The 27,283-nt window shown below is 42.1% G+C and overlaps 1 protein-coding gene across 1 annotated transcript in view; it reads right to left on the bottom strand.

The window, feature by feature from the left end:
- PPP1CB (protein phosphatase 1 catalytic subunit beta) overlaps positions 1–27,283 on the bottom strand; it is a 57,718-nt gene that overhangs the window by 15,059 nt on the left and 15,376 nt on the right. Inside the window, exons 2-4 of the mRNA XM_074949133.1 lie at positions 20,033–20,164; positions 13,007–13,237; positions 12,529–12,633 (exon numbers count right to left, since the gene is read on the bottom strand). Of these exons, the coding sequence (XP_074805234.1) occupies positions 12,529–12,633; positions 13,007–13,237; positions 20,033–20,164 (468 nt within the window). The remainder of the gene's footprint in view (positions 1–12,528; positions 12,634–13,006; positions 13,238–20,032; positions 20,165–27,283) is intronic.

Genomic DNA, 27,283 nt, shown 5'->3' with positions numbered 1-27,283 from the left:
GTGTGTACAAGCCCTTAGTGTCACTACAGCCACAGTTTGATTCCCACTGTCCCTCTCCACACTAGCCTAAGCAGTGCAGACATGGAAGCATTCTCCTTGACATGCAGGGATTTAGAAGAGTACCTACAAGGCTGCTTTACTTTAACACAGCCCCACAGCAAGGCTTCAGATGGATGAAAGGGCCTTGAAAAGCCCTCAAAGGATTGTTTCATCTACAGAAGTTAAGTGATTTGTCCAAAACCACATAAACCAGTCACAAAACTGAGAACAGAACCTAGGAGCTGTAACACGATAAAACTCCTTTCCCTTACATAGGCTTAACATTAAAAGAAAGTCGGTTTTGCTCAGTCCAATGTTCTAAAGAGTTCACATGTCAGGAAGAACCTTTCACTATAAAAGTCACTTAAATTTTGATTTCACTTGAAATTTCAGAGTTGACAGATGGTGGCAGCTGTATTATTCAAGAACACCCCTTTATGTCAGTAAGAGCCTACTATTATGAATACTAATTTTCAATCTATTTTAAGACTGATTATTTTTGTTCAATATACCAAACATTTAATAAGACAGTTTTATCTTTTGTTATTTAAGAAAAAAACTGGTTCTTCGGCTTAATATAAAGAAAGAGGTATATGTAAATTGGTGCAAATTACACCTTTGAAATTGGGTCCAAACAAATTTAAATTTCTGTTACCTACACATCAAGAAGGAAGTAGTCATGTAAAAGTAGGCCCAAGTCAGCTTTAATTGACACCCTCCTGTCAGTTACTTATCCTTCCACAATCCTCTTTTGACCTACTGACATGCAAGTTACATCAATTTAAAATCTCTTCTGGATTTGTCTCGTAAATCTTATCCAGCAAAATCATTGTGCGATATGGAACAAGGCAGGGTCACGTGCAGAGGTTAGTCAATGTGGACTCCTAGGAAAAAAGGGTATTCAAAGCATCCAAAGCTACCCAAAACACCATCAACAAATACAAATTGCCTTTAAAACGAAGTGTGCTACCTGGATCGGCAGAGTGTTGTAAGTCCAGTGGATGCAGGGTTGAAGATTGTGCAAGATAGCAGCGTATAGCAGCATAAGGATTTTTTTAAATGCTGAAATACAATTTGAACATCTGCAAATAAAGATCACTTCTGCAAGAAGCTGAGATTGCCTCTTATCCCACCTCCTCCTATTCTGAGCAACAGAGTGGTCAAGGGTTAAGATCCATAGACTATCTGGATTTAATACAAATTAGAAAAGCTACTGTCAAACTGCCCCACTACAATGATAACTTGTAAACCTCAATACCTTGTGCATTAAGAGTTTACCATCTTTAACCAACAGTGTAGTTTCCAGACTGCAACTTGTGACATGGCAACAGTTACAAGCCTGGTCCTCTGATGCAGCCATTTGCTGGTAACAAGATACAGACAAGTGTTTTTATAAATTTAAATGCACTAAAAGGATTATACAGGTGCATGTTTAGTCAAAGCCAAAGCAAGATCAAAACATGGAACTTAAGGGGCCTGATTGTCCTCATCAAATCCAAGCACTGGTGAATCAAAAAGGGAAGAACATTATAAACAGTAAGAAGAGCACTGAGAAAGCCCTGCTGGCTGTCTCAGATTTTTACTTAAGGAAAAAGTGCATCCCATATAGAATCATACGATAAAGAGGGCAAAAGGGGTACTCTGCAAATTAGGAATTTAACCCATGGCTCTCCGCAGGTATTCTCAAGTCATCTTTTACCATTTCCATATTGATGCTTCCCCTCACAGGAAGCCCCAACGCTATGCTAAGCAGTATCACACCAATCACAGAATTCCCACCATTGAAACACCACTTCTATGCTTTGTGTTGCACATGAAGATCTTGCTTCCTCCCACAAGAGATGAAAATCTAATTCAGGCAGAAACTATTCTGGCAATAGACATGGTGACCATATGAAATTAGCAGTGCAGAAGGTGAACAGCGGTTATCACTGGAAGGCCTCCTGAAAGAGTGGCTTTAAGGAAGACTCTGAAGCAGCAAAGCCCTTTCACTCATGAGGAGAAGAGTGAAGCAAGGAGCAGCATGGAAGAGGACCCAAAGAAAAGAGTGAAAGGAGGAAACTGGGGATGGTTAAGAGGTAGGCTAAATTTAAGCAAAAAGACAGGGTAAAATGAAGACGTGAGTACAGAGCTATGGAAGACCCTAAAGGCAAGGATGAGACACTTGAATTTCATGCGCAGTCAAAAGCCAGTGAAGGGATTCAAAGAGGGGAACATCTGAGTCAGTGACAGAAGATAATTTCAGCAGCAACATATTGGAGAGACTGTAGCAGAGGAGATTTGGTTTATATAATCAGATGTGGGCGGGGCAAAGAGAAGAGGACTGCAGAAGTCTAAGCGGAAAAGGAACAAGGGTGTGAAATCAGGATTTCAGCAAGCTGCCTAATTGGAGAAGTGTGAGGTGCCTTTTGTTTACTATGTCATGCGGTTTTGCAAAGTTTTTATTGTATATCCCAGAGGGCAATGTTTTAAAAATAAACTATGCAAAAATACGCAATATAGTAAAAAAGGCACGTACCGTATTCCTATAAGCTGGCTCCGAGCTCCAGCAGGTTTGTGTTATTACCAGTACAGTACACACAGACTCAAACATCATGAGTAGGTGCTGACAATCCATAACTTCGGGGACCTGAAAAGCAGTTTGGAGGGGATGGGGAGGAGAAGAGAGGGCAAGGTTTACCATTCAAATGTGCTAAGTGCCACCCTGAGCTGCTTGTTATTTTGAAGTATTCAGGACATTTTGCTAAGCTTTTCATACCTGCAAATCAGCTTTAATAGTGTAATACTTTTGCTTCTATCTGGAAGCGTTACAAGTCTTAAAGGGGCACTTGTTTTTAAAGTTATTGGATTAGTCAAGTTTCTTAGAATACCCTTTAAACAGTACACAGAATTTGGGGTCTTCTTACTTTTTAAAGAGAAAATAGATGTGTTTTTAAATCCGCAATTATGTTTATAAGGGAAGCATCTTTACACCTTATATTTGTTTTCCAGAATTCTCTCATGGGCCCCTGTTCCCAAGCACAATACATGCAGAACTTCAAGCTCTTAAGTTTTTGGGTTTTTTTAGTCTAAGGTCAACAGTAACAGGGTCTGCACAAGCCACGTACCCCTACCACCACCTCACTGGTTACTGCCTATCACCTGAGTTTAACTACTATCTGTGTCATGATTTGGGAAATATTTCTGCACATCTTATGAATTCTAGTTCACAGAGAAATTATGACATTTCTGTATCAATGCAATTTATAAAGTATTTCTATGGAGAGAAAATCTTGTCATCTGGAGTAGCTATCTCCACTAAAGGGATTAGCAAAAACCTTCAATTATATGCTGTTTTAAGAAGCTTTTAAGTATCATACCTAAACTATTTGGAAGAGATTCCATACCTGTAAATTAAGGTTCTTTGACAATGCATTCAACAATCTGAACCAATGGTTTTCCTTCTGTTGTTCAAACTTGCTAGGCAGAGTCATAAGTGACCAGCTTCCAAATTTATCACTCTGCCCAGATGCACTCCCTCTACAGCAGAGGTGGGCAAAGTACAGCCCATGGGCCACATCTGGCCTGCAGGACAGCCCTGCCTGGCCCTTGAGCTCCTGGCTGGGGAGGCTAGCCCCTGGCCCCTCCCCTGATGTTCCCCCCTCCCTCGCAGCCTCAGCTCACTGCGCCGCCAGCACTCTGGGTGGCGTGGCTGGCTCCGGACGGACCGCGCACCTGCAAGCTCCTGCCACTCTGAGCAGCATGGTATGCGGGTGGGGGTTGGATAAGGGGCAGGGGATCCCAATAGTCAGGGGACACTTGGTCAGGGGATGGGGAATACGGGGGCTGGATAGAGGGTGGAGTCCTGGGGGGCCTGTCAGGGGGCGAGGGGTATGGATAGGGGTCAGGGCAGTCATGGGACAGGGGAGTTGGATAGGGGGTGGAGTCCGGGGGGGGGGGGGGAGGGAGGGGGCAGGGGTCCCTGGAAGGTGGCGGTCAGGGGGACAAGGAGCAGTGGGGGTTGGATGGGTCAGGGGTTCTGAGGGACAGTCAGGGGGTGGGGACCAGGCTGTTTGGGAAGGCACAGCCTTCCCTACCTGGCCCTCCATATAGTTTTGCAACCCCGATGTGGCCCTCAGGCCAAAAAGTTTGTCCACCCCTGCTCTACAGGCTTGCTTCTACTCTTTCATTTGGATTCACTGTTGGCATACACACTTATGAAAAATTAGACGATCCCAGAGAGTAGCTTTTTAAAAAGCTAGTAATTCTCAGGATCAAAATAAAATGCTGGGAGAACCTGAAGATTTCACTGAAAAAAATCTGTATTATAGGTAGTGAAATCTGCTTCTACTCATTTAACAACCTGGACCAATGCCAAGTAGCAGTGTGCAAGGGCTTCCCAACTCGGGAGAGAGAGCCCAGTATTTCAGCATATAAAGCTGTTGAGTTGTCTTACCCTAGCAAGACTCAGCCACTCTACTACTAAAGCAATGGATGCTTCGTGAGCTAAAAAAGGAAAAGGGCTTTAATTGAAAGTTATGCAAGTCTTTAGCAGATTCCACTTTGGGCTGACAGAAGCTGAACACCTGTGGTTGATAAAGGAACACGTACTCACACTCTACCTTGGAAGATATATGCCTATTCCGTGTGCGATAAGCACTGACATCTGTAAGAGAGTAACACCTTCTTTGCTAAGGCAAAAAACTTGTTTTCAGCCAAGCGGTACTGAACAGGAACTACCTATACCTGTTCTACACCCAAACACTGAACCCACACACTAGAAACAAACCACTCATTACATTTTATAAATCCTTCACCGTTACCCATACAGATGCTCTCATATCCCACCTCATTGCTAACAATCAGCATCACGAGATGACCCCTGTGCACTGCTACAGACAACCTACACAACTTAACACTGAAATTATGCATACTGGATCCCTCAAGGTACACATGCATCTTTCATTTGATCTTTTTCACATACGCGGTGGGGGGAGGGAGAAGAATCCAGATCTCGTATCATAATCATCCCTCTACCAAGCTGTTCCAACTAATGCCCCCACCATTCAGCACAGCTATAGCGAACACTGAATACAGCTGGAGTGCATGCAGATAATTCCCAATGGCTACTGTGAGGTTGAGGGGGCCTTTATCCATCTAGCTAGGATGATCTGGAAATGAACTTTTGAGAACCTTTTAGGCCATAAGTACAGAATTCTCTTCTTGTTTTTTGTTGAAAAGCTATGCACATGGCCTTAACGGCAATCAGAGAAAGTATGCTTCTGGTGGCTTTTTATTGGGAGATCGACAGGAGAATGTGAAGATAAGAAGGGACTGAGCCAGATGAAGTGGAGAAAATTAATATATAGCTATTATGGACAGGACCCACTGCAGACTGAAGCACTTTCCTCTCATTCCCTCTAACAAAGGAGCCTCTAGAGCAAGATGGGTACTGGCTCAGCAGCCCTTTGAGATCTGTGGATCCTATTAGCTTAAAAGTTAATATGGGGCATCTGGAATATTGAAACCTGAATGAAATCCTTCCGGGGACCTTCAAGAGGACACTCCATTCCCAGCAGACTTTGGTAAGGTGCTGTCAGGCTTTCGGGGCTAGTCTCGAGGAAGCAACATCTTGAAATCAGCCAGGACTTTCAAGGTTTGGTCCACACTTTTTCTGAAGAGGTGATGCCCCTACCAGGACAGGGTCATAAGTCACATTCCTCTGGCTAAGGCCATGGGTAACAGTCAGTGTTGCCTTGTCATTACCTGGACAAGTATCCCAAGTTGGTTGGCAAGGAGAAAGAGGTCTAGTTTAACTTTCTAGGCAGGCAAAAAATGAGCTTCCAAGAATCTTATAAGACGACAGATAATCAGCAGTGAGGAACACACAGAAACACTAAGATTTATTAGAGCCAACTACAAGGCCATACATCTAGGACAAGGAATTCACATTATACCTACCCAATGGAGGACTGTATTCAGGAAGGCAGTGAATCTGAAGCAGATTATGGGGACACAAAAGACAGGCACAAGACCACATGATCTCCCAGTATGATGCTATGGCAAGGGCTAATGTGATCCTTGGATGTATTATCAGTACTGAGTAGAAACAGTGAGGTGATTTCACCTCCACATGGCACTGAGGAGACATCCTGGAATACTGTGTACAGTTCTGGTATCCACTTTAAAAAAAAAGATGTTTAACTGGATGGGGTACAGAGAAGCACCACAAAAAATTATTAGAAGACTGGGAAAATGGCCTTACAGTGAGCCTTAAGGCGCTCGAGTCTATTAAACTTATCAAAAAGATCAAGAGGTGACTTGTTTATGGTATTAAGTACCTTTATGGGGAAAAAAACACCAGTTACTATTTTAAAGAATCCTTATTGAGGTTACAGGGACAAACCATCCCAATGTATAGAAAGAATAGTAAATATGGCAGGCGACCAGCTTGGCTTAACAGTGAAATCCTTGCTGATCTTAAACACAAAAGAAGCTTACAAGAAGTGGAAGACTGGACAAATGACCAGGGATTAGTATAAAAATATTGCTCAGGCATGCAGGAGTGAAATCAGGAAGGCCAAATCACACCTGGAGTTGCAGCTAGCAAGAGATGTTAAGAGTAACAAGAAGGGTTTCTTCAGGTATGTTAGCAACAAGAAGAAAGTCAAGGAAAGTGTGGGCCCCTTACTGAATGGGGGAGGCAACCTAGTGACAGAGGACGTGGAAAAAGCTAATGTACTCGATGCTTTTTTTGCCTCTGTCTTCACGAACAAGGTCAGCTCCCAGACTGCTACACTGGGCAGCACAGAATGGGGAGGAGGTGACCAGCCCTCTGTGCAGAAAGAAGTGGTTCAGGACTATTTAGAAAAGCTGGACGTGCACAAGTCCATGGGGCTGGATGCGTTGCATCCGAGAGTGCTAAAGGAGTTGGCGGATGTGATTGCAGAGCCATTGGCCATTATCTTTGAAAACTCTTGGCGATCGGGGGAAGTCCCAGACTACTGGAAAAAGGCTAATGTAGTGCCCATCTTTAAAAAAGGGAAGGAGGAGGATACTGGGAACTACAGGCCAATCAGCCTCACCTCAGTCCCTAGAAAAATCATGGAGCAGGTCCTCAAGGAATCAATTCTGAAGCACTTAGAGGAGAGGAAAGTGATCAGGAACAGTCAGCATGGATTCACCAAGGGCAAGTCATGCTTGACTAATCTAATTGCGTTCTATGACGAGATAACTGGCTCTGTGGATGAGGGGAAAGCAGTGGACGTGTTGTTTCTTGACTTTAGCAAAGCTTTTGACACGGTCTCCCACAGTATTCTTGCCAGCAAGTTAAAGAAGTATGGGCTGGATGAATGGACTATAAAGGTGGATAGAAAGTTGGCTAGATTGTCGGGCTCAATGGATAGTGATCAATGGCTCCATGTCTAGTTGGCAGCCGGTATCAAGCGGAGTGCGCCAAGGGTCAGTCCTGGGGCCAGTTTTGATCAATATCTTCATGAATGATCTGGAGGATGGCGTTGATTGCACCCTCAGCAAGTTTGCAGATGACACTAAACTGGGAGGAGTGGTAGATACGCTGGAGGGTAGGGATAGGATACAGAGGGCCCTAGACAAATTGCAGGACTGGGCCAAAAGAAATCTGATGAGGTTCAACAAGGATAAGTGCAGGGTCCTGCACTTAGGACGGAAGAATCCAATGCACTGCTACAGACTAGGGACCGAATGGCTCGGCAGCAGTTCTGCAGAAAAAGGACCTAGGGGTTACAGTGGACGAGAAGCTGGATATGAGAACAGTGTGCCCTTGTTGCCAAGAAGACCAATGGCATTTTGGGATGTAAAGTAGGGGCATTGCCAGCAGATCGAGGGACGTGATCGTTCCCCTCTATTCGACACTGGTGAGGCCTCATCCGGAGTACTGTGTCCAGTTTTGGGCCCTACACTACAAGAAGGATGTGGAAAAATTGAGTCCAGCGGAGGGCAACAAAAATGATTAGGGGACGAACACATGAGTTATGAGGAGAGGCTGAGGGAACTGGGATTGTTTAGTCTGCGGAAGAGAAGAATGAGGGGGAATTTGATAGCTGCTTTCACCTGTCTAAAGGGGGTTCCAAAGAGGATGGCTCTAGACTGTTCTCAGTGGTAGCAGATGACAGAACAAGGAGTAATGGTCTCAAGTTGCAGTGGGGGAGATTTAGGTTGGATATTAGGAAAAACTTTTTCACTAGGAGGGTGGTGAAACACTGGAATGCAGTACCTAGGGAGCTGGTGGAATCTCCTTCCTTAGAAGTTTTTAAGGTCAGGTTTGACAAAGCCCTGGCTGGGATGATTTAATTGGGGATCGGTCCTGCTTTGAGCAGGGGGTTGGACTAGATGACCTCCTGTGGTCCCTTCCAACCCTGATATTCTATGATTCTATACTACAGGGCTCTTTGAGCTAACAGAAAAAGGCATAAGAGGAACCAATGTCTGGAAGCTGAAGTCAGACAAAATCAAGTTAAAAATTTTGTCTCGTTTCTAAACATGAGGGTGATTAGCCATTGAAACAAACTACTGAGTGGTGAAAGACTCCATTTTTGAGTCTTTAAGCATCTTTTAGAAAGGAATACCTTAGTCAAACAAGTTATCAGGCTGTATACTGGGTCAAGTACTGTAGTCTGTGTTATAAAGGTAAGACAGATGATTTAATAGTCCCTTCTGGACTTATAGATGTCCTAATTCATGATATTTCCTCAAGATGGAGTCCAGATTCTGTCTTCCATATCCATGATAGGGGTAAGTTAAAAGGCTAATGGGATGGAAGACTCTCCACAGACTCTGTGACCACTTGGCCAATCTTTGTGAGGACCATTACTTTTCCTGCAGTACCAGTAGGAGATTGTGGAAATGTACAGCCTGGAGTTGTGGAGAACAGACAATTCTGGATTCCTCCAAGTATATCTTGGCCAACTTCTTGGAGAAGGGAAATGTTTGTAGGACTTGTCTATATGGGGGATGTCCCCCTATACTTAGTATAAACTCCAAGTGTAAAGACAAGTAGCACTATCTACCTCAGTGTCAAGTAGAAGCAAAACTGCAACTTATGAGTGCTGCTTGCCTGTCTACACCAGATATTTACTCTAGTGCAGCTACCCTGCTGGCTGAAATCCCCAATGGAGACAAAGCCACATCCTTTCAAATCCCCTAGGAATCTTTGTCCTGACAATCCCCTTCAAGGACAAATCATACTAAGGCATTGGACTCTACTAATTTGCTTATTAATCAGGTCATCAGAATTAAAAAAAAAATCCACGTTCTTTTCCTTATCAAATGCCTTTGGCTTTCTCTTAGGGGCAGACCCCGGACCTTTCAGAGCTTTTGCCTTTTCAAGCCTGATTTACATTTACTGTCTGGTTCCGGAAAGAATAATCACAGGACGAAGGAGGGGAGCAGCAGGGGGAAGGTAAAGCATATGGAGCTGATCCACTAGGGACAATAGTTAGAGTGAACTCCCACAGAAAGCATTCCTTACTACCCTTTTGGAATATTTTTGCGTTAGGGCCCTGTCAAATATAAAGGGAAGGGTAAACCCCTTTAAAATCCCTCCTGGCGAGAGGAAAAATCCTTTCACCTGTAAAGGGTTAAGAAGCTAAAAGGTAACCTCGCTGGCACCTGACCAAAATGACCAATGAGGAGACAAGATACTTTCAAAAGCTGGGAGGAGGGAGAAAAACAAAGGGTCTGCGTCTGTCTGTGTGATGCTTTTGCCGGGGATAGAACAGGAATGGAGTCTTAGAACTTAGTAAGTAATCTAGCTAGGTATGTGTTAGATTATGATTTCTTTAAATGGCTGAGAAAATAGCTGTGCTGAATAGAATGAATATTCCTGTCTGTGTGTCTTTTTTGTAACTTAAGGTTTTGCCTAGAGGGATTCTCTATGTTTTGAATCTAATTACCCTGTAAGGTATTTACCATCCTGATTTTACAGAGGTGATTCTTTTTTACTTCTATTAGAAGTCTTCTTGTAAGGAAACTGAATGCTTTTTCATTGTTCTAAGATCCAAGGGTTTGGGTCTGTGGTCACCTATGCAAATTGGTGAGGATTTTTACCAAACCTTCCCCAGGAAGTGGGGTGCAAGGGTTGGGAGGATTTTGGGGGGAAAGAGGTTTCCAAACAACGGTTTCTCAGGAACCCAGATAAAGGTTGGTGGTGGCAGTGGAAGTCCAAGGGCAAAGGGTAAAATAGTTTGTACCTTGGGGAAGTTTTAACCTAAGCTGGTAAAAGTTGGTAAAAGTAAGCTTAGGAGGTTTTCATGCAGGTCCCCACATCTGTACCCTAGAGTTCAGAGTGGGGAAGGAACCTTGACATGGTGACAGAGCGGTGGGATTAACTTGAAATCATTTTGAGATCAATTTGAGATTTTTTGAACCAGAAAAACAGATTTTAAAAGGAAATTTTTAAAATCCTTTGTGCTGCTAGAAAGCAGGTCTCCAACTGGCAATAGTTGGAAGTTTTTTTTTTGCTTTGCTTTGGGGCCAGAGCAGAGACAAAAGGGAATTGTCTTTGTGAGCTGCAGTTTCTCTTCCTAAAGGCAGAGTAGTTAACCTCCTGCAGGGAAATTCACAAGTCTTCACAGACCGAAGAGCAACTAGAGGGGATTTCTACCTATTTGCATGAAGACAAAAAAGTGTTAGTTTTTGGGTTTTTTAGCATTTTGATTTTTTTTTTTTGAACAAGATGACTTTTAATAGAAGTAAAAAAGAATCACCTCTAAAATCAGGATGGTAAATACCTTACAGGGCTATTAGATTCAAAACATAGAGAATCCCTCTAGGCAAAACCTTAAGTTACAAAAAAGACACAGACAGGAATATTCATTCTATTCAGCACAGCTATTTTCTCAGCCATTTAAAGAAATCATAATCTAACACATATTTAGCTAGATTACTTACTAAGTTCTAAGACTCCATTCCTGTTCTGTCCCCCGCAAAAGCATCACACAGACAGACGCAGACCCTTTGTTTTTCCTCCCTCCTCCCAGCTTTTGAAAGTATCTTGTCTCCTCATTGGTCATTTTGGTCAGGTGCCAGCGAGGTTACCTTTAGCTTCTTAACCCTTTACAGGTGAGAGGATTTTTCCTCTGGCCAGGAGGGATTTTAAAGGGGTTTACCCTTCCCTTTATATTTATGAGAGACCCATATTTTTGAGTTAGGGTCTATAAGTAATATCCCCCTACTGCTCTTGTGAGGGGAAACAAAAGTTATGGAGGTTGCCAGAGTCTTCAGCTTCTGCAAAGAGAAGTTAATCCTTATTAGAAGAGTGCTGGAGCACCAACAGCTGTGATGTGCCATGGCTGCAGTCCAGCAGCATTTTATTATTCTGCACCATCGGGGGAAGAAGGGTAGAGACTTGAAGTAAGCAAACGCATTAAAAGCCAGGTGGGAGTAGAGCGACGGCTCTTTTGAGATGCTACTAACCCAAGAAGGGGAGGGGAAGTGCTTAAGAAACAGGATTGGACTACTGCTCAGCAGCTCTTGCAAAAGGCTGCGGGTCCCATGCCCCACATTGGATTGGGAAAATTGAAGTCAGAGCTCCAATTTAGGCAGCCTCCAGTTGTTGGGCAAAACAGGGGCTACACTCACCCCCTGAATCTTGAGGCAAAACTGAGCCAAAGCCTCCTACTTTGTTACCATTGCCTTGCTGTAAGAAGCGTTCCTGTTCACCAAGAAAGCAGAAGGAAATTTAGAGCCCGGGCCTGCTCCAGTCAGTCTTGAGGGAGGTAGAGGAGGCATAACTGCAGCATCATGACGCCCATAGCTGGAGCAGTTTGGGCACAAAACACTACAGGCGTGGCTGTGCTCACTTGGATGGCTGATCATTCTACTAGGAGGTAAATGTGTTACATTCTGCCTAGGATCCAGTAAGAAAAATTGAAGAAAGCAAAGAAGCTAGCTGTGGAGAAAAAGCCTTGTAAGCCATTGAATGTTCACATAGGTGAGAAAAATACACTGGTCCATATGACTGAACACAGGAGCAGGGGGGGGAAAAAAACACAAAAAACTGTACAAACTTGTCAAATACAGAGGCAAACAAGTTGCTTATCCCACAATTGGACAATTTATTATGCAATTCTTTGGGGGTGGGAGGAGGGAATCAGCATGTAAGTCAATTCTTTAAAGCTGACCTCACATTAAATTTCAGACTGATTCTGAAGGAGAAACGTGCAATTTTTGGTTTGTATTTTCTGTTATTTTGCACAAGGACTTAGGCATATTGGAAGATAAATGCAAAGATCCTGTTCCTGAGCACAACAATAAGGGAGAACACAGAGTGAGGATGATAAGATGAACAGGAATAAGCCACAGTTATCTTAACGGTGCCATTAAAGTTACTCTCAATGATAATTTAATTGCTATTGTATGGAACATAGGACAATGTTTTAGTATGATCCTGGGCTGGAAGTTTACGCTAATTATGCAATGGACAGGAAAAATATAACTACATTCACCGTCAGATTGAAGTAATTATCTTACCTCCATGACAGCAGAAGATCTTCTCATCCACAATAGCTGCAATAGGCAGACAGTTAAAGCAGTCTGTGAATGTCTTCCAAAGTTTAATATTAAATCGCCGTTTGCCTGCAGGAACAGAATAGTCTATTAGGAAAGGAATTATACAGCCAACCTACAATGTGCATTATACCCTGCACAAAGATGTATGTAAAGTCTGAAAGCTGAACTATTCAAGTTTCACAAAACCTGTGAAGATGATCACCTGTTAAGGCATTTTCACAGTAAGTTTACTTCACGTAAAAACACACATGTAAAACTAAATATTAAGAGACATAAGGTGTGTTTCAAAATAATTGTAGGAAAAGCTTTCCATAAGACTGCTTTGATAAATTCTTGCAAAGAAAAACAGTCATTATTTGGTTAAAAATAATCTACTTTCTACTCCTACAACATATTGTTAAATAGAAGCAACTTTTGAGAACTAGAAGGTTTTTCTTACATTCATCATAGAATCCATAGATACGATTAATGCTAGCACACTCATGGTTTCCTCTTAGGAGAAAGAAGTTTTCTGGATACTTGATTTTGTATGCCAGTAATAAGCAGATGGTTTCCAGAGACTGCTTGCCTCTGTCTACGTAATCTCCCAGGAAAAGATAGTTTGCTTCTGGTGGGAATCCTCCATACTCAAACAATCGAAGTAAATCTGTATATTGCCCATGAATGTCACCTGAGTAAGGTAAATTTAAAGAAATAAAGATTAGTACAATATTATAAATATCTTACTGAAACCAAGACATTGAATTAGTACTCATTTTAGAGGGTCAGTTAAGAATTGAGAGGCAGTTGACGGACTGATATTCTGGCAAGATCTTTCAGATGGTCTGTTGCGAAAGGATAAAGAAAGCCAAAATGGAAGCACTCAAATCTACGGAAATTGCCCACAAGATTTGCAGAGAATTGCAGTGTCAGTTCTGGAAACATTCTGAAGGGTACAGAATCTTCCTTTCAATTTACCTAAGTAGTCCCCAGAAAAGATGGGAAATTCCAGTTTATTTGTACAAATTTAAAAACTTAAATTCAGAAGAAAGCTGGCTTGATGCAACTAATACACAGTAGAAGGTGGCAAGTCTAACTATTTTTAAAAAGCAAAGCAACTTGTAGGTTTGTATGCCAACTACCACACACTCCGCTCTCCTCCCAAAAGCAATCAGTAAAGAAACTGGACAAATCAATAGAGGCAGGTGCTGCATTAAGCTATTCTAAATTTGTTTTATACCCTACGAAGTCATAACAGTTGACCTGCTGGTCACCCCGGCAATATTACAGCTACTATACAATGTCATTGGACAAGGTAGCTTGGCTAAGTGCCTTCTTTCATGTAATTTTGTGTGTGCGCGTGCAATTTGCTATACCACATGGTGCAGAACTCTTGAAAATCATATCCTATACAAAAGATATCCAGCAAACTTGCAAGTAGTTAATTAAAAACTGCTACAATAAGTATTATTCGACAAATTATTCAGCCAGATTCATGTACCACTTACCATATATTCCACAACGGGCCACTTCCAAAAAAAATAGGCAGGCTGCATCCTGCAACAGTTCTATGGTTACTAGTTGGCACAGAATACTATATCACACAGAGGTTGGCTAACTATAACTGTGTAGATGGGTGTGATGGAAGAAGAACAGAAACTTAAACACTAAAGAATTCTCTAAAATTACTTGTGAATAGGAAGGCAGTGTGGCTTACAAGATAGATCACTGGACCGTGGTTCTATTCCTGGCTTTGCCACTGGTCTACTGGGTGACCTTGGGTAAGTCTCTTCACCTTGCTATGCTTCAGTTTCCCCATCTGTTAAATGGGGATATGATACTCCCATTGTAAAGTCCTTTGAGACCTACTGTTAAAATAGCTATGTACCCTTGCTATTTGCAGCATTCACCACATAAGCATACTACTGACTGATTTAAAGAGTGTAAGTTTATACTTCTTGATCCATTTATGTTTTAACTGATTTGTGGAACACTTCGATGTGATCTAGTTTGACTGCTGGCAAAAATGGTGAAGTACCTCCTACAGAGGTCAAGTGAAGATGCTTCTTGCTAACTGCAATCCAGTCTCAGTTTCCAGAGGCTTTTTGAACAAACAAGCCCAAGCTCCTCTCCATACTCTACATGCTTAGGTCCATGTCTTTTTGCCTTCTCCGTTTTAAGTTACAGAATCATAGAATATCAGGGTTGGAAGGGACCTCAGGAGGTCATCTAGTCCAACCCCCTGCTCAAAGCAGGACAAATCCCCAATTTTTGCCCCTGATCCCTAAATGGCCCCCTCAAGGATTGAACTCACAACCCTGGGTTTAGCAGGCCAATGCTCAAACCACTGAGCTATCCCTCCCCCCAAAAAGTGCAGAAGCTAACAGGACTTCAGAACCACACCCATCTCTTTAGAATCTTCCTTTTTCATGCAACAGAACACTAATTGCCACAGAGAAGGTGGATAATGTAAGAGGTAGAGAATATAATATTTTATGGAGTGATCCACAACATGATCAGATAGGTATGGGAATCATGATGGGATATCTCACTGCTGCAGAGAGAGCTGGGGGGAGTCCTCTCTTCCCGCCACAACCTAGGGCAGCCTGCACTCCAAACCCCTCATCCCCACCACAGAGACTGCACCCCAATGCCCTATCCCAGCCCTGAGCCCCCTCCCACACCCAAACTCCCTCCCACCCCCCGGACCCAAACTCTCTACCCCTGCCCAGAGCTCTCTCCTGTACCCTGAACCCCTCATATCTGGCTCCACCCCAGAACCTGCATCCCCAGCCCAGAGCCACCTCTCATACTCCAAACCCCTCAGGTCTACCCCCACACACCCAAGAGCCCCCTCCTGTACCCCAAAACCCTCATCCCTGTTCCCCCCAAGCCCTCACCCCATCCCTCTGCCCTAGCCCTGAGCCCCCTCCTATACTCCAAACCCCTCTGACCTACCCCCACCACACATCACCTCCATAGTGATGCACATAATAAAATTCATTCTGCACATGGATATTAAAAAAAAAGGGAACATTGTCCCAGAATTATAATTTTTCTTTAAAGGGACATTAAACCTTATGCTTCAGGGTTTAAGCCAGTCTCTAACAACAACAGATAAGGATTGTTAGGATATAGATATTCAGGCCTGTCTGCAAAGGCCTGTACTTTAAGAATTTAGGGGTATTCTTATCACTTGGCTAGTTCTAGAAGTATAAAAGAAAGAATCAAAATCACTGTCTGCTGGTGTAAGGGCCTTCTCTTACTGTGACAGTCTGAGGCCCTGTGCTTAGGCTAAGGCCTTTGGCTAAGCAGCAGAGGCAGCCATAAGCTGGGAAGTGACCGGTCACATCCTCACATTCCAAACTAGTCACATTGAAAGAAGGTGCTATTGGGCTGTTAGGAATACAATCCTGTCCTGATAATGCCTATCACCTCCAGAGAAAGGGAAGTGCCTAGAAAATGTAAAAGGAAACAGCATCCTGTCTGGCAAGAACTCACTTATCAATACTGGGATGTGAAATCCTCACTTCTGTATTGTTTTGTCATTATAGTTCCCACTTTGCTATTGTTTGTCTGTATAATCTCTGTCTGGTTCTGTGATTGTTCCTGTCTGCTGTATAATTAATTTTGCTGGGTGTAAACTAATTAAGGTGGTGGGATATAATTGGTTACATAATCATGTTACAATATGTTAGGATTGGTTAGTTAAATTTCAGGAAAATGATTGGTTAAGGTATAGCTAAGCAGAACTGAAGTTTTACTATATAATCTGTAGTCAATGAGGAAGTGAGGGGGCCTTGGTGGGAGGGGGTGGGTGTGTGTAAAGGGGGAAATGGGAACAGGGAATGAGGGTAAGGAAATTGGAACCATGTTTTGCAAAGGGGGAAATGGGAACAGGGAATGGGAGTAAGGAAACTGGAATCCTGTTTGGTTAAAGGGAGAAATGGGAACAGGGACACAGGTGTAAGGCTCTGTGGTGTCAGAGCTGGGAAGGAGGATACTAAGGAAGGAAACTGGAATCATGCTTGCTGGAAGTTCACCCCAATAAACATCGAATTGTTTGCACCTTTGGACTTCGGGTATTGTTGCTCTCTGTTCATGCGAGAAGAACCAGGGAAGTAGGTGGGTGAAGGAATAAGCCCCCTAACAAGGATGAGACCTAATGCAGGAGGCAGATTATCCCACACCTTCAGAGATCTTTGTAAAATGTAGAATCTGGTACTGGTCATTGTCAGACAGGCTAGATGGAGCTCAAATGAGTTCCAGTCTGGCTATTCCTCTTAAAATGTTCAAGAAGCACAACAAGAAAGATAGTCATTTATATTTTTTATTTCATGCCATGTCCCTGGTCCACTGAAAAAAAAATGTAATAAAATACAAGCTTATTAGCTTGGTGTATGGCAGTGGTTTTCAACCTTTTTTCATTTGTGGACACCTAAAAAAATTCAAATGGAGGTGTGGACCCCTTTGGAAATCTTAGTCTGTGGACCCTGAGGAGTCCGTGGACCACTGGTTTAAAACCACTAGCGTATGGAGTTAAAGCTATTGCTGTACACAATTCACTAGGTTAAATAGTTATGCTGCTTATTCCAGAGAAAGTTACATAGCTTGTATGAAGAGGGGCGCAGAAGCCAATTTGGTGTTTGAGGACACTTGCTATCCTGGATCTGTCATAATACTAGACAAACTATTATTTGACTTTGTATCTAGTGAAGTTATGATTCCTTTAAAGAGAAAGATGGTTAAGCCCAAGTAAGCAAATTCCTACAGTGCATACTGATACAGTTAGTCTCTCTCTTAGATATACAAGGCAATGGTCACAGAAGAATAGAGGGATTTTGTTTAAGTTTTCCTTTACAGCCTGGTACCTTGTAGACAAATACCTGGATGCATATTGAACTAGAACTAGCATCTGACAAAGATCACAACGATGCTGCAAAGATGACAACGTTTGTAGGCCACTAGGGCATAAACTGGAGCAGAGAGTGCTCCTTAAGACCAATATTTAGGGCAGAGTAGTATTAGGTGAATGGGTATACATATTCTATCCATACTTTCAATAAGCCTAATTTAACAACGTAACTAAGGATATGGAACTTAATTGTCAGCCACCAACTAAGCATATTACATGGATAATCAATAAAATATTTGCGTAACGTTTCATTATATTTTGTTTGGAATTAGACCCAGTGGTGAGCTGGAGCCGGTTCGCACTGGTTTGCGTGAACCAGTTGTTAAATTTTGAAGCCGGTTTAGAACCGGTTGTTAAAGGTGTGGGCAAATTCCGGCCCGCGGGACCATTCTGTCCAGCCCACCTGAGCTCTCGGCTGGCGAGGCTCCCCTGAGAATCCCTTTTTAATTTTTACTCCCCCGGCGGCACTCTGGGTCTTCGGCGGCACTTCAGCGGCGGGTCCTTCACTCGCTCCGGGTCTTCGGCAGCATGTCCTTCAGTGCCGCTGAAGACCTGCAGCGACTGAAGGAACCGGTTCTTCAGCTGTTGGCAGCTCATCACTGATTAGACCCACAGTCAAGTGTTGAAAGAGGATAACTGGACAATATTTTGCAGAAACCATTTTGTAAGTAGGCCATGACTCCACATTTAGAGAGACATTTAGTAATCTGTTCAAGATGCTTGATCGATACAAGTTTTGAGCTAAACTGCAAGTCAGATCTGAAGCCTACCAGAACAAGAACTACATTGTTTTTAAAGAGAAAATTGGCATAAAATGAAAGTGTGGTATATGAAAGGTATTGGCTTATGTAACCCACATAAATCCCAAACGTATGAGTTAATTTAGCTCTACATTTTAATCTGATTTGACAGTACAAAATCTCATCCCATAGTAGCTCCTTTGATTTGTCTTGAGATAAAATTAAATTACTAGGCCAGATCATCAGTGTAGCTGCACATTGTTTTATTTAAGATTAGTTTAAAAATTATTTCTACCTGTACAAGAGCTTCTCTTAGTCCCCATACATAGGACTCAAGCTCCCTAAACATCAGAAACATCCTAATGCCTATATCATGTTCTCCTGCAAGTTACTACTAAAGTTTAGCTTCAGATTTGTTGCCTCATCATTTTCTACATAGAACATCCTCTGATAAATCAGATCCAAAATTTAGTTTAAAGGGACATGGGTGCAGATTTGCCTAATATAACGTGTCTTCTGTTTCAATTAAAATCAGTTTGGATTTAAAATATTCCCTTACATAATTTCATTAGTTTCACATTGGCTTTTTTTTTTAAACTCAGTTTATTGTTCATACCAAGTGAAGTACAGAGGGTTAACAGCAAAACTAGATTAAGCTTCAGTTTTAAGATCTGTATAACAGGAAATGCTTTGAAAAAAACCTAGCCATTTAAGATGAGTTTGCCATTAATATTAGGATAATTAGAAAAACCCCTGTAATCATATAGCACAAATTATGAAAGTTGATGGTTTCTGCATGATTGGTCTAATCTAAGGGATGGGATGGCCCATGAAAATCTTTGGGCACACACATGAGCAAGTTTGAACCATGACACTTCAGTATTGAATACCTAATTCAAGAAATTCAGGATTTGAACAATACTATGATGCTGCCTTTTCATTACATGCAATGCTTCCTCCCTATGTAAAAGGCTGACAAACTGTGGAGTGTTTACTAACCAGCACTGGGAACGATATTGTGCTTGTACAACAATTACTGCAAGACTCCCATTTAAAAAAATAATTACTGAAGTATTGTTTTTGAACATATTCAGCATTAATTTTATAAAGAGTTAAATAAGGAATTACGTGGATTTTAGGTTTACCAATATTTATCTGAAAGGACCTGCCAAAGTCTTCTACAAAGCTTGAAGAGTTCATTATGTAGAACAAAATCAAAACTGGTTTAAAAACACACATCCAATGTAATTACATAAGACAGGGAATTTTAAAATTTCATTTAAATTGCTTGAAGTGAATGGGAATCCATTCTGAGAATACAACTGAGTTAATTAAATGTGGCAATGAATGTTGGTGAAAAGACTTTGCATTTTGCATACATTTTGAAACGAACATGTTCTAGTATTATGATATAAGTGTTTATGCTGTGTTTTAATGTGACTCACCATTTACAGAAATACATTTGAAATTAGATCAACACCCCAGCCTAGTGGCTCTCCTCCTCTAGGTGTGGAGCCACACAATTTTCACTACAGAAGGTTAGATTTAACCACACTCCACCCTAAATGCTGACAGTCTTTCAGAGTAAATGCTCTACCAACTGTCAATAAGCTCTTCAGTATTAAATCAACGTAATTTCTTATCTAGCTAGTGAAGACAGCCATTTTTGCAATCCATATTACCCAAGGCCATTTGGCATGTCACTCAGACAAAGATGCAAAACCACCACAAAACCATCTTCAATTTATTATGTTTCCACCATCCCCAATAAAATGCCAATTTTGAAGTATACAACTAGAGATATAAGACAAGATACACCTAATTTACATACCACAAATTTTCAGGGGTGCCTCCAGTTCCAGGAGAATAGGCTGGCTAAGAAAGATTTCTCGTGATTTTATACACAAGCCCCGAACTTCTGCTTCTGTCATCTGCACGATCTTGCCAGGACGACATCCTCGCACTGAAACAAAACAATTTTTGCATGTAAATATCACCAAGACACACTTTTGTTTAGGAGGATTGCACAGTGGACACCTAGCTGCCATATGACTGGCCTTTTATCCACACATTTATACTTCTTTCATCACTACAGTGTATTACAGGAATAAAATGTATTATATGTTTAGACTATTGTGGTGGTGGTGGTGGGGGGGGGGGGGAACATGAGTATTTAGAGTACACACATCCTTACTGTATCAAGAACTTTAACAATTTAGTTTTCATTTTAACCTTGATCTGAAACAAATTATGTTCTAGCATGGTTTGTGTTAAAGCAACATTAGAAAGTTTAATTGGAGAAACTTCTATAAAGAGGCCAAGACTCACCTTTAAAAAAAAAATGTAAGCGTACCACACAAACATGTCTGACTAGTCTCCACTTCCTATTGAAGAGCTGGCTTATTTCCTGCTTTTATGAAATAATATTACTGGGGAGAAGTCTAACACTTAATAACTTCTTTACTGTACACATCAGGGCTCCTTGCATCCCGCCATCCTCCTTGGAGTGCCATCCTCCCATTTCTCTCTATCGCACAAGTCCCTGCAACTCCCATGTTCTCTCCCTGATGCGTGGGGACTATTGTGACCCCCATTCTCCCCTCACCATGTGTTGTGTGCCCACCAACACTCCCGCCCCCCATTCTCAATACCCATGCCAGCAATTGGGTGTGCAGCACCATTGCCCCTTCCCCATATAGTCAGCTCTTGGGAGAATGGGCAGAGGTGAGATAGCAGAAGGCAATAAGGAGTTCTATCAACCAGTTCTTTGATCTGCAGACAATTGCAGAGGAGCTTGAAGCTGTGGCTTTACTAAACAGAGAAAAGGCACTCATGTCCCCTACTTTCCCTCTTTTGGGGTTTTGATTTCCCCAGAAATCAATAGGGTTCTATCTACTGATGCCTAGAACACTCCATACATTTTGGGATTGATCAGATGCACAATTAAGAGTTATCACATTAGCCAGAAAAATATCAAGACATTATGGCCTCACAAGCTCAACCAACTAACCAGACAGGTTACAGAGCATTCATATGTAGTTTAGAACAAGGAATATTTCACCCTATCTTCAAGAGCAGGATCCAGAAACCAGAGGAAACTGATAGCTGTTCTAGTAAGGTAGGGTAAGAGAGTACTCAATGGTAGATCAAAAGTGGATGCAAACAAGGCTAAAGGATATTCCTATAGTTGATGAAGAATATGGAATACAAAGATAGGGGCTGAAAGCCTCTTAATATCTGGTGGTCAATACGGATGGGGTTATTTTTAAGCGGAATCAAAGGGGCTGGAAGGGACAAGGTTGAAGGCCTCTTTCTCTAACAGCTCAGGGAGGAAGGTGACAGAAGACTATCACTTGCTGGAAGGGATAGTGGAAGAGCAACACCGGCTTTCTGAGGGTATGTCTTCACTGAAGTTTGCCCAGGGTTAGCCTCTGCCCCAGGTTTGGGTTAGCCTCTGCCCCAGGTTCAGAGGTGCTTTAAGCTGAGGGTATAGATTAGAGCCCACCTCCAGTTTAAACTAGGGCTGGAATGCACCCACTTTGCAGTGAAGCCATAGGCCCAAAAAACAAAAACAAAACACCCCACACAAAACAAAACAAATCCTGAATGCCAAAAGTCCTCCAATGCCCTGTTTCTGTGATTGTTTCATTTAAATTATGATGGTTAAAAGCAGCATTCTTCTTCTGCATAGTAAAGTTTCAAAGCTGTATTATTTCAACGATTATAAACTTTAGAAAGAACCACCATAACGTTCTGTTCAGAGTTATGAACAACCTCCATTCCCGAGGTGTTCATAACTCTGAGGTTTTATTCTAACAGTTTTACTAGCATATGTCTATGTTTCAGAGGTGCCTAACCTACGGCCTGTCAGAGCATTTCATAAGGCCCATGACTTGCTTCAGCACAATACACTAATGGCAGATTCATCAGAGTTTTGTTGTCATATCATTTTAGTTTACACGTGTATAGATAATACTGTATATAGAAATAACCTAATACATACGAAACAAGATGAATATAAAATATCAATAGTTAACTTTACATCTTATTAAAATATGTAGAATCTGTCTGGACCGAACAAGGTCGTGCTGAGGTTTGTGTGGTCCTCTGTGTAATAAGGTCAGGCATGATTGTCTAGTTAATGGATTCCCAAGTTAAAGTAGCCAGAAATAAGTGTTTGGGAGACAGTCTACATTAACCTTCACAAGTGTTCCCTCCTCAGGAATGGTCTACATTAGGAAATAAGGTGCTTTAAAAAAAAAAGTTAATTTATAGCAAAATGCTAGTGGAGACAAGACACAGGGTAGTTTTACTTTGATGTAGCTAGATGAGGTGAACCCTAGACACCCCTTGCCCCCAACACACACACACACACACTCCAAATATCAGTTTTCACTTCTACTAGTTTCATCAAGGTAAAACTAGTCTGTACCTTGTTTCTACTAGCATTTTACACTTTAGCTAACATTTAGCTAAAAACCATAACTTTGCCCCACTGAAGCTACAGTCTTGGCATTCTTTAATGGGACTTAATTTTCTGATTTGCTGAGAGCCCTTCCCTTACAGGATCACACCTAAAGACTTCAGGCCATGAATGACTCATTGTCCCTTTATGTTACACAGAGCTATATGTATATAAACTTACACATAAGAATACAGATACAGAAGCAAGCTATTAAAGAATACCAATTCACCAAGTCTTATAAGATTAGTTAGGCCAGTGTTAAACCAAGGCTGTTATTCTTCAAGTAAGTACCAAAAGGAATTCATTCTTTTCAAAACAGGTTTTTAGTTTGATTTCAAAAATTTCCTGAAGTATAGTTGGGAGAACAGTATTCCTATGTTGTACATTTAGTGAAGTCCAGTTCTTCCGTGAACACCAAAACACTAATTTTCACTGCACTTGTTTTCTATTACGTTCCTATAATAGACATACGCATATTTTTAAGTTGCAATATTTAAGTATATAATACTTGGTTATAAAGAACAGATTTTTCCTATTTGGCTGCTGTTTTGAAAATCATCAAAAGGTATGTCTATACAACAGAAAGAAATCCCAGGAATCTCAAAGCCCAGATCAGCTGACATGGACTCAGCTACAAGGCTAAAAATAGCAGAGTAGACATTCCCACTTGGCCTGGAGCCCAGGCTCTAAGAACCTCACTCCTCTTGGTGCATTTCAGAGCCGGGCTCCAGCCCGAGCAGGAATGTCTACACTGCTATTCAGTCTTGTAATGCAAGGCCCAGACACTTGAGCCAGGTTCTGAGTGTCACTGCCATGGGGGTGGTTGGGTATTGGCGCTGTGTAGATGTAACCATAGTATTATACTGCTGATAGTTAAGACCTCAGGACTGGGAGTAGGACAACTGGACTGTTAAGTTTACAACAATAGGCTCCCGGGTCAAAAAAAACTTGCTGAATAAACTGATTAAATATGCTATGGCCCAAACAAGCTAGAAATTGTTTTGTTCTATTGATGCACGACAGCTGTTATACTAATCGACAAGAACAATGCCAACATGTCACACATCTTGTTAGTTAGAATTTTTAGTCACAACCATACTAAGATTAGAAATAAAATATAAACAGGCAACTCAGATCTTGCATTCACTAGGAATGAGTGTTTTAGCACATGACCCAATCTGTTAGTTTATGTGCTACCACCACCTTTTCCTAGTAACGACAAGGCCAGAGGCGAAACACAAGAGGTGGGTCAAGAGCCACAGGGGTGTATGGGCTTTCAGTTCTGAACATATTAAGAATGCTTGCTGAATGGTATTCTTTGGTATGTTTGCCTTTAGCATTTTATGTAAACACACATTCTGCAAGTACTCCCGCCAAAGGAAGTGATGAATAATGGTAAAGGTCTCGCAGTTAATAGCCCTTGCACTTGTGTTGCTTGCTCAGTTTGCAACACACCAAAATGCCCCCTCACTCCTACAACATTTTAGTAGTTTGTATTATGTGGTAGCACATAGGACCCCAAGTCACGGGCCAGTATTGAACTGTATTAAGGAATTACTGTATAAACACAGCAAAAAGAGTTCCTGTCCTGAAAAATTTACAAAGTTATAAAGCTTCAATAAAGTTATGGTTGGCTTTAAATAGAAAAGCTATTAAGAATTAATTTTGAAGCTCTACCTACAAGGCTCTTGTCCAAGAATGAGATCAATGACTATAGTTTGAGTCATAGGCTGCATACAGCTTGAACTGCACTTTCCTTCAACAAATAATTGTTTCTCTTGATTTAATTTGCCTGGTCAAGAATGTTAAAGTCTAATTTTCCCTTCCTTTTCTAGTTTGGGAGTAAAATGAGTTTTGGCATGTTCTTATCTCATTTTCAATGCTTCATCTACTGATGATGCTGATGATCCTACAGATAACACTGAAAGAGCAGATATGTAGCAAAAATACATGAGACTATATCCTAACCAGAAAAATATGCTCCTCTGTAGATTAAGCACATCTACCGCCCATTTCTTTGGGCACTTATTACATCCACAAAAAGGAGTTTTTTAAATATGTAAACACAGTAAGCTTTTATGTAATTCATAGTATCAAACCAGATACAACGTCAAACTTTTTAACTCATTAATTACCTGCCCAGCAGACCAATGCCTATCAGTTTTACAAGGTCTGGGCTTCTTGAAGACTGGAAAGGGGAAAAAGCAAACTTCAGAACCACAGGGTTTTTCATGAAGAATATGCTGCCAGCAGCCTCCATGGATTTACAGTTGAAAAAACTTTAGTTTGAGACCAAGTGAGGCAATACAAGCATGGATAGATGTAATCTGAGGTCATCTGGTACCAAATCACTCAGGCATTGTCTCTACAAAAAAAAAGATGCATTCTTAACTTAAGTTAGCAAACTAGTTAATTAACTGAAATTAAATCCTAGTGAAGATAAGGCAGCTTTGTAGGTTCAACTCAAGTTAGCAGGCTGAAGTAAACTACCTTCCACAGTGATAAAAGCTAACTGGGAAAAAGGCACTCTTATACTGCAGTGTGTCCCCACATGGGGAGTTATACTGGTATAACAGTTTGAATTCACAACTTATACCAGTATAAAACTTCCCTACATACAAGCTCAAAGACACAGATATCAGTAGCAAAGTCCACTCCCAAAAAAGTGGTTGCATTTGCCTTACCAGATGCAGATGAAAAGGGGTACTGCCATCCATGTTACCTTAACATCTAACAGCAATCTTGGATCTAATACCCCTAAACTGTACGTCTGTTATAAATGGTTGGTTTAGAGTTGCAGCCATGTTAGTCTGTATCCGCAAAAAGAACAGGAGTACTTGTGGCACCTTAGAGACTAACACATTTATTAGAGCATAAGCTTCCGTGGGCTATAGCCCACTTCATCGGATGCATAAAATGGAATAGATCGATAGATACAGAGAAGGCAGAAGTTGCCATAAAAGCTGTAAGAGGCTAATTAATTAAGATGAGCTATTATCAGCAAGAGAAAAAAAAACTTTTGTAGTGATAATCAAGATGGCCCATTTAGACAGTTAAAAATGGCACACTAATCTATCCAACTGGGTACCAGCATGGCTCTCACCATTTCTTGTTGCTTCTCAGAGCCTACCAATATTAACACAGTTTTTAGCAGGATTGGGCTTCAACCATCTGGCAACCTTCCAAACACACAGACCTCCTACGGGCACTGCATTATCTGTTCCACTGTATAGATGCAGAGTCAGACATGAGGGGGAGACAGAGCTGAGCATCTTCAGCACACTGAAGACGACTCCTCTTATCTCCTTACCTAGGCTAGTTTTGTCACAGAAATCATGGATTTGAATAAAGTCTGGTGACATCTTGGAAACAGCTGTAAAACACATTTGATTAGGCCCCAAACTGAGTGGCACTGCGACCTGAAGCACAGGGTCAACGCCTGGAATGGTTATCTGTACCCAGCCTTAAAAGTCAGGAGCTGCCACTGCAAGAGGTGTGGGTGATGGGCTCGTTCTCCAAAACTCTGCCCGCCTACCTTCCCCTGGCCTCACCTTTCAGCACCCCCACTACAATCTTGTGTAAGCTAATGTTGTGAAGCTACATCATTTGGTGACCTTTCAGTTACTTATCTTTTTATCTTGCACGCCTGCTGTGAAATTTACTAAAATTTCCATGACAAAATTGTAGCCTTACTTCAGAGCAGCTTCTAGTGTTAGAGGATAGACTAGAACTCTGCACGAGGGCTCTCGGACAGACTTATAACTGTTCTTTCTTTGGAAGAAGTAGGACTCAGAGAATAAAGGATGAGACATTTTCAGAGACTAATCTACCCGGGACCACAATTGCATCAACACCTCATAAGCAGTGGAATTTAAAGCAGATGACACATCCAAGAGTGGTCTTCACTGCAGAGTTAACTCCGGCTGTATCTACAGTACAATTGCTACAGTCATCCACACACAAAACCTCACCCAAGACTGTGGTGCTTTATAGTCAAAGTAGCTGGCCAATCCTGGAATACAGGCTAAAGCTTGAGCACTACTTATACTCAGGCTGGTAACCTCCTCCTTTTACACTCTGAGCATAGCCTAAACCACTCAAATGCTGACTGGTAGGGACAGCCCTAGCTATTATGGTGCCCTATGCAGCCCAAACACCTGCTCTTCTCTCCCCCCTTCCCTCCCCTGCCCTGCAGGGGGTCTGGGCTGTGCTCAAGGCCTGCAGGGCCACAGAGGCAGGAGCTGTGGGGGGGGGTCACTTTGGGGGGCCCCCCACAGGCCCAGAGGATTAGCGGGGATACTGGAACCAGCAGCAGGAAGCAGAACGACCCAAGCCCAGACCGCTACGCTCCCCCTGCCCCAGCAGTGTTGCTCGGGGGAAAGAGGCCCGCCTCCTGCCGCACTCACCAGCGGTGGGAAGCGGAACGACACAGCGGAGAGCCCGCAGAGTGGAGCGCGGGGAACCAGCGGAGCGAGCTGGGTTTCTCTGCTTCCTGCCACCGCCAGTGAGTGCGTGGGTAGCCATGACCCCAGCTGTCAGTGCCAGGCTAGCGCTAGGGGAGGGGGCTTAGGAGAAGGGGTGGAAAATGGGCAGGGGAGGGAGAGAAGAGGCGGGGTA

Source organism: Natator depressus, chromosome 3 (assembly GCF_965152275.1).
Source record: "Natator depressus isolate rNatDep1 chromosome 3, rNatDep2.hap1, whole genome shotgun sequence".
NCBI lineage: Eukaryota > Metazoa > Chordata > Testudines > Cheloniidae > Natator > Natator depressus.
The sequence above is the reverse complement of the archived record's forward strand: the minus strand, read 5'-3'. Positions and strand labels throughout refer to the sequence as shown.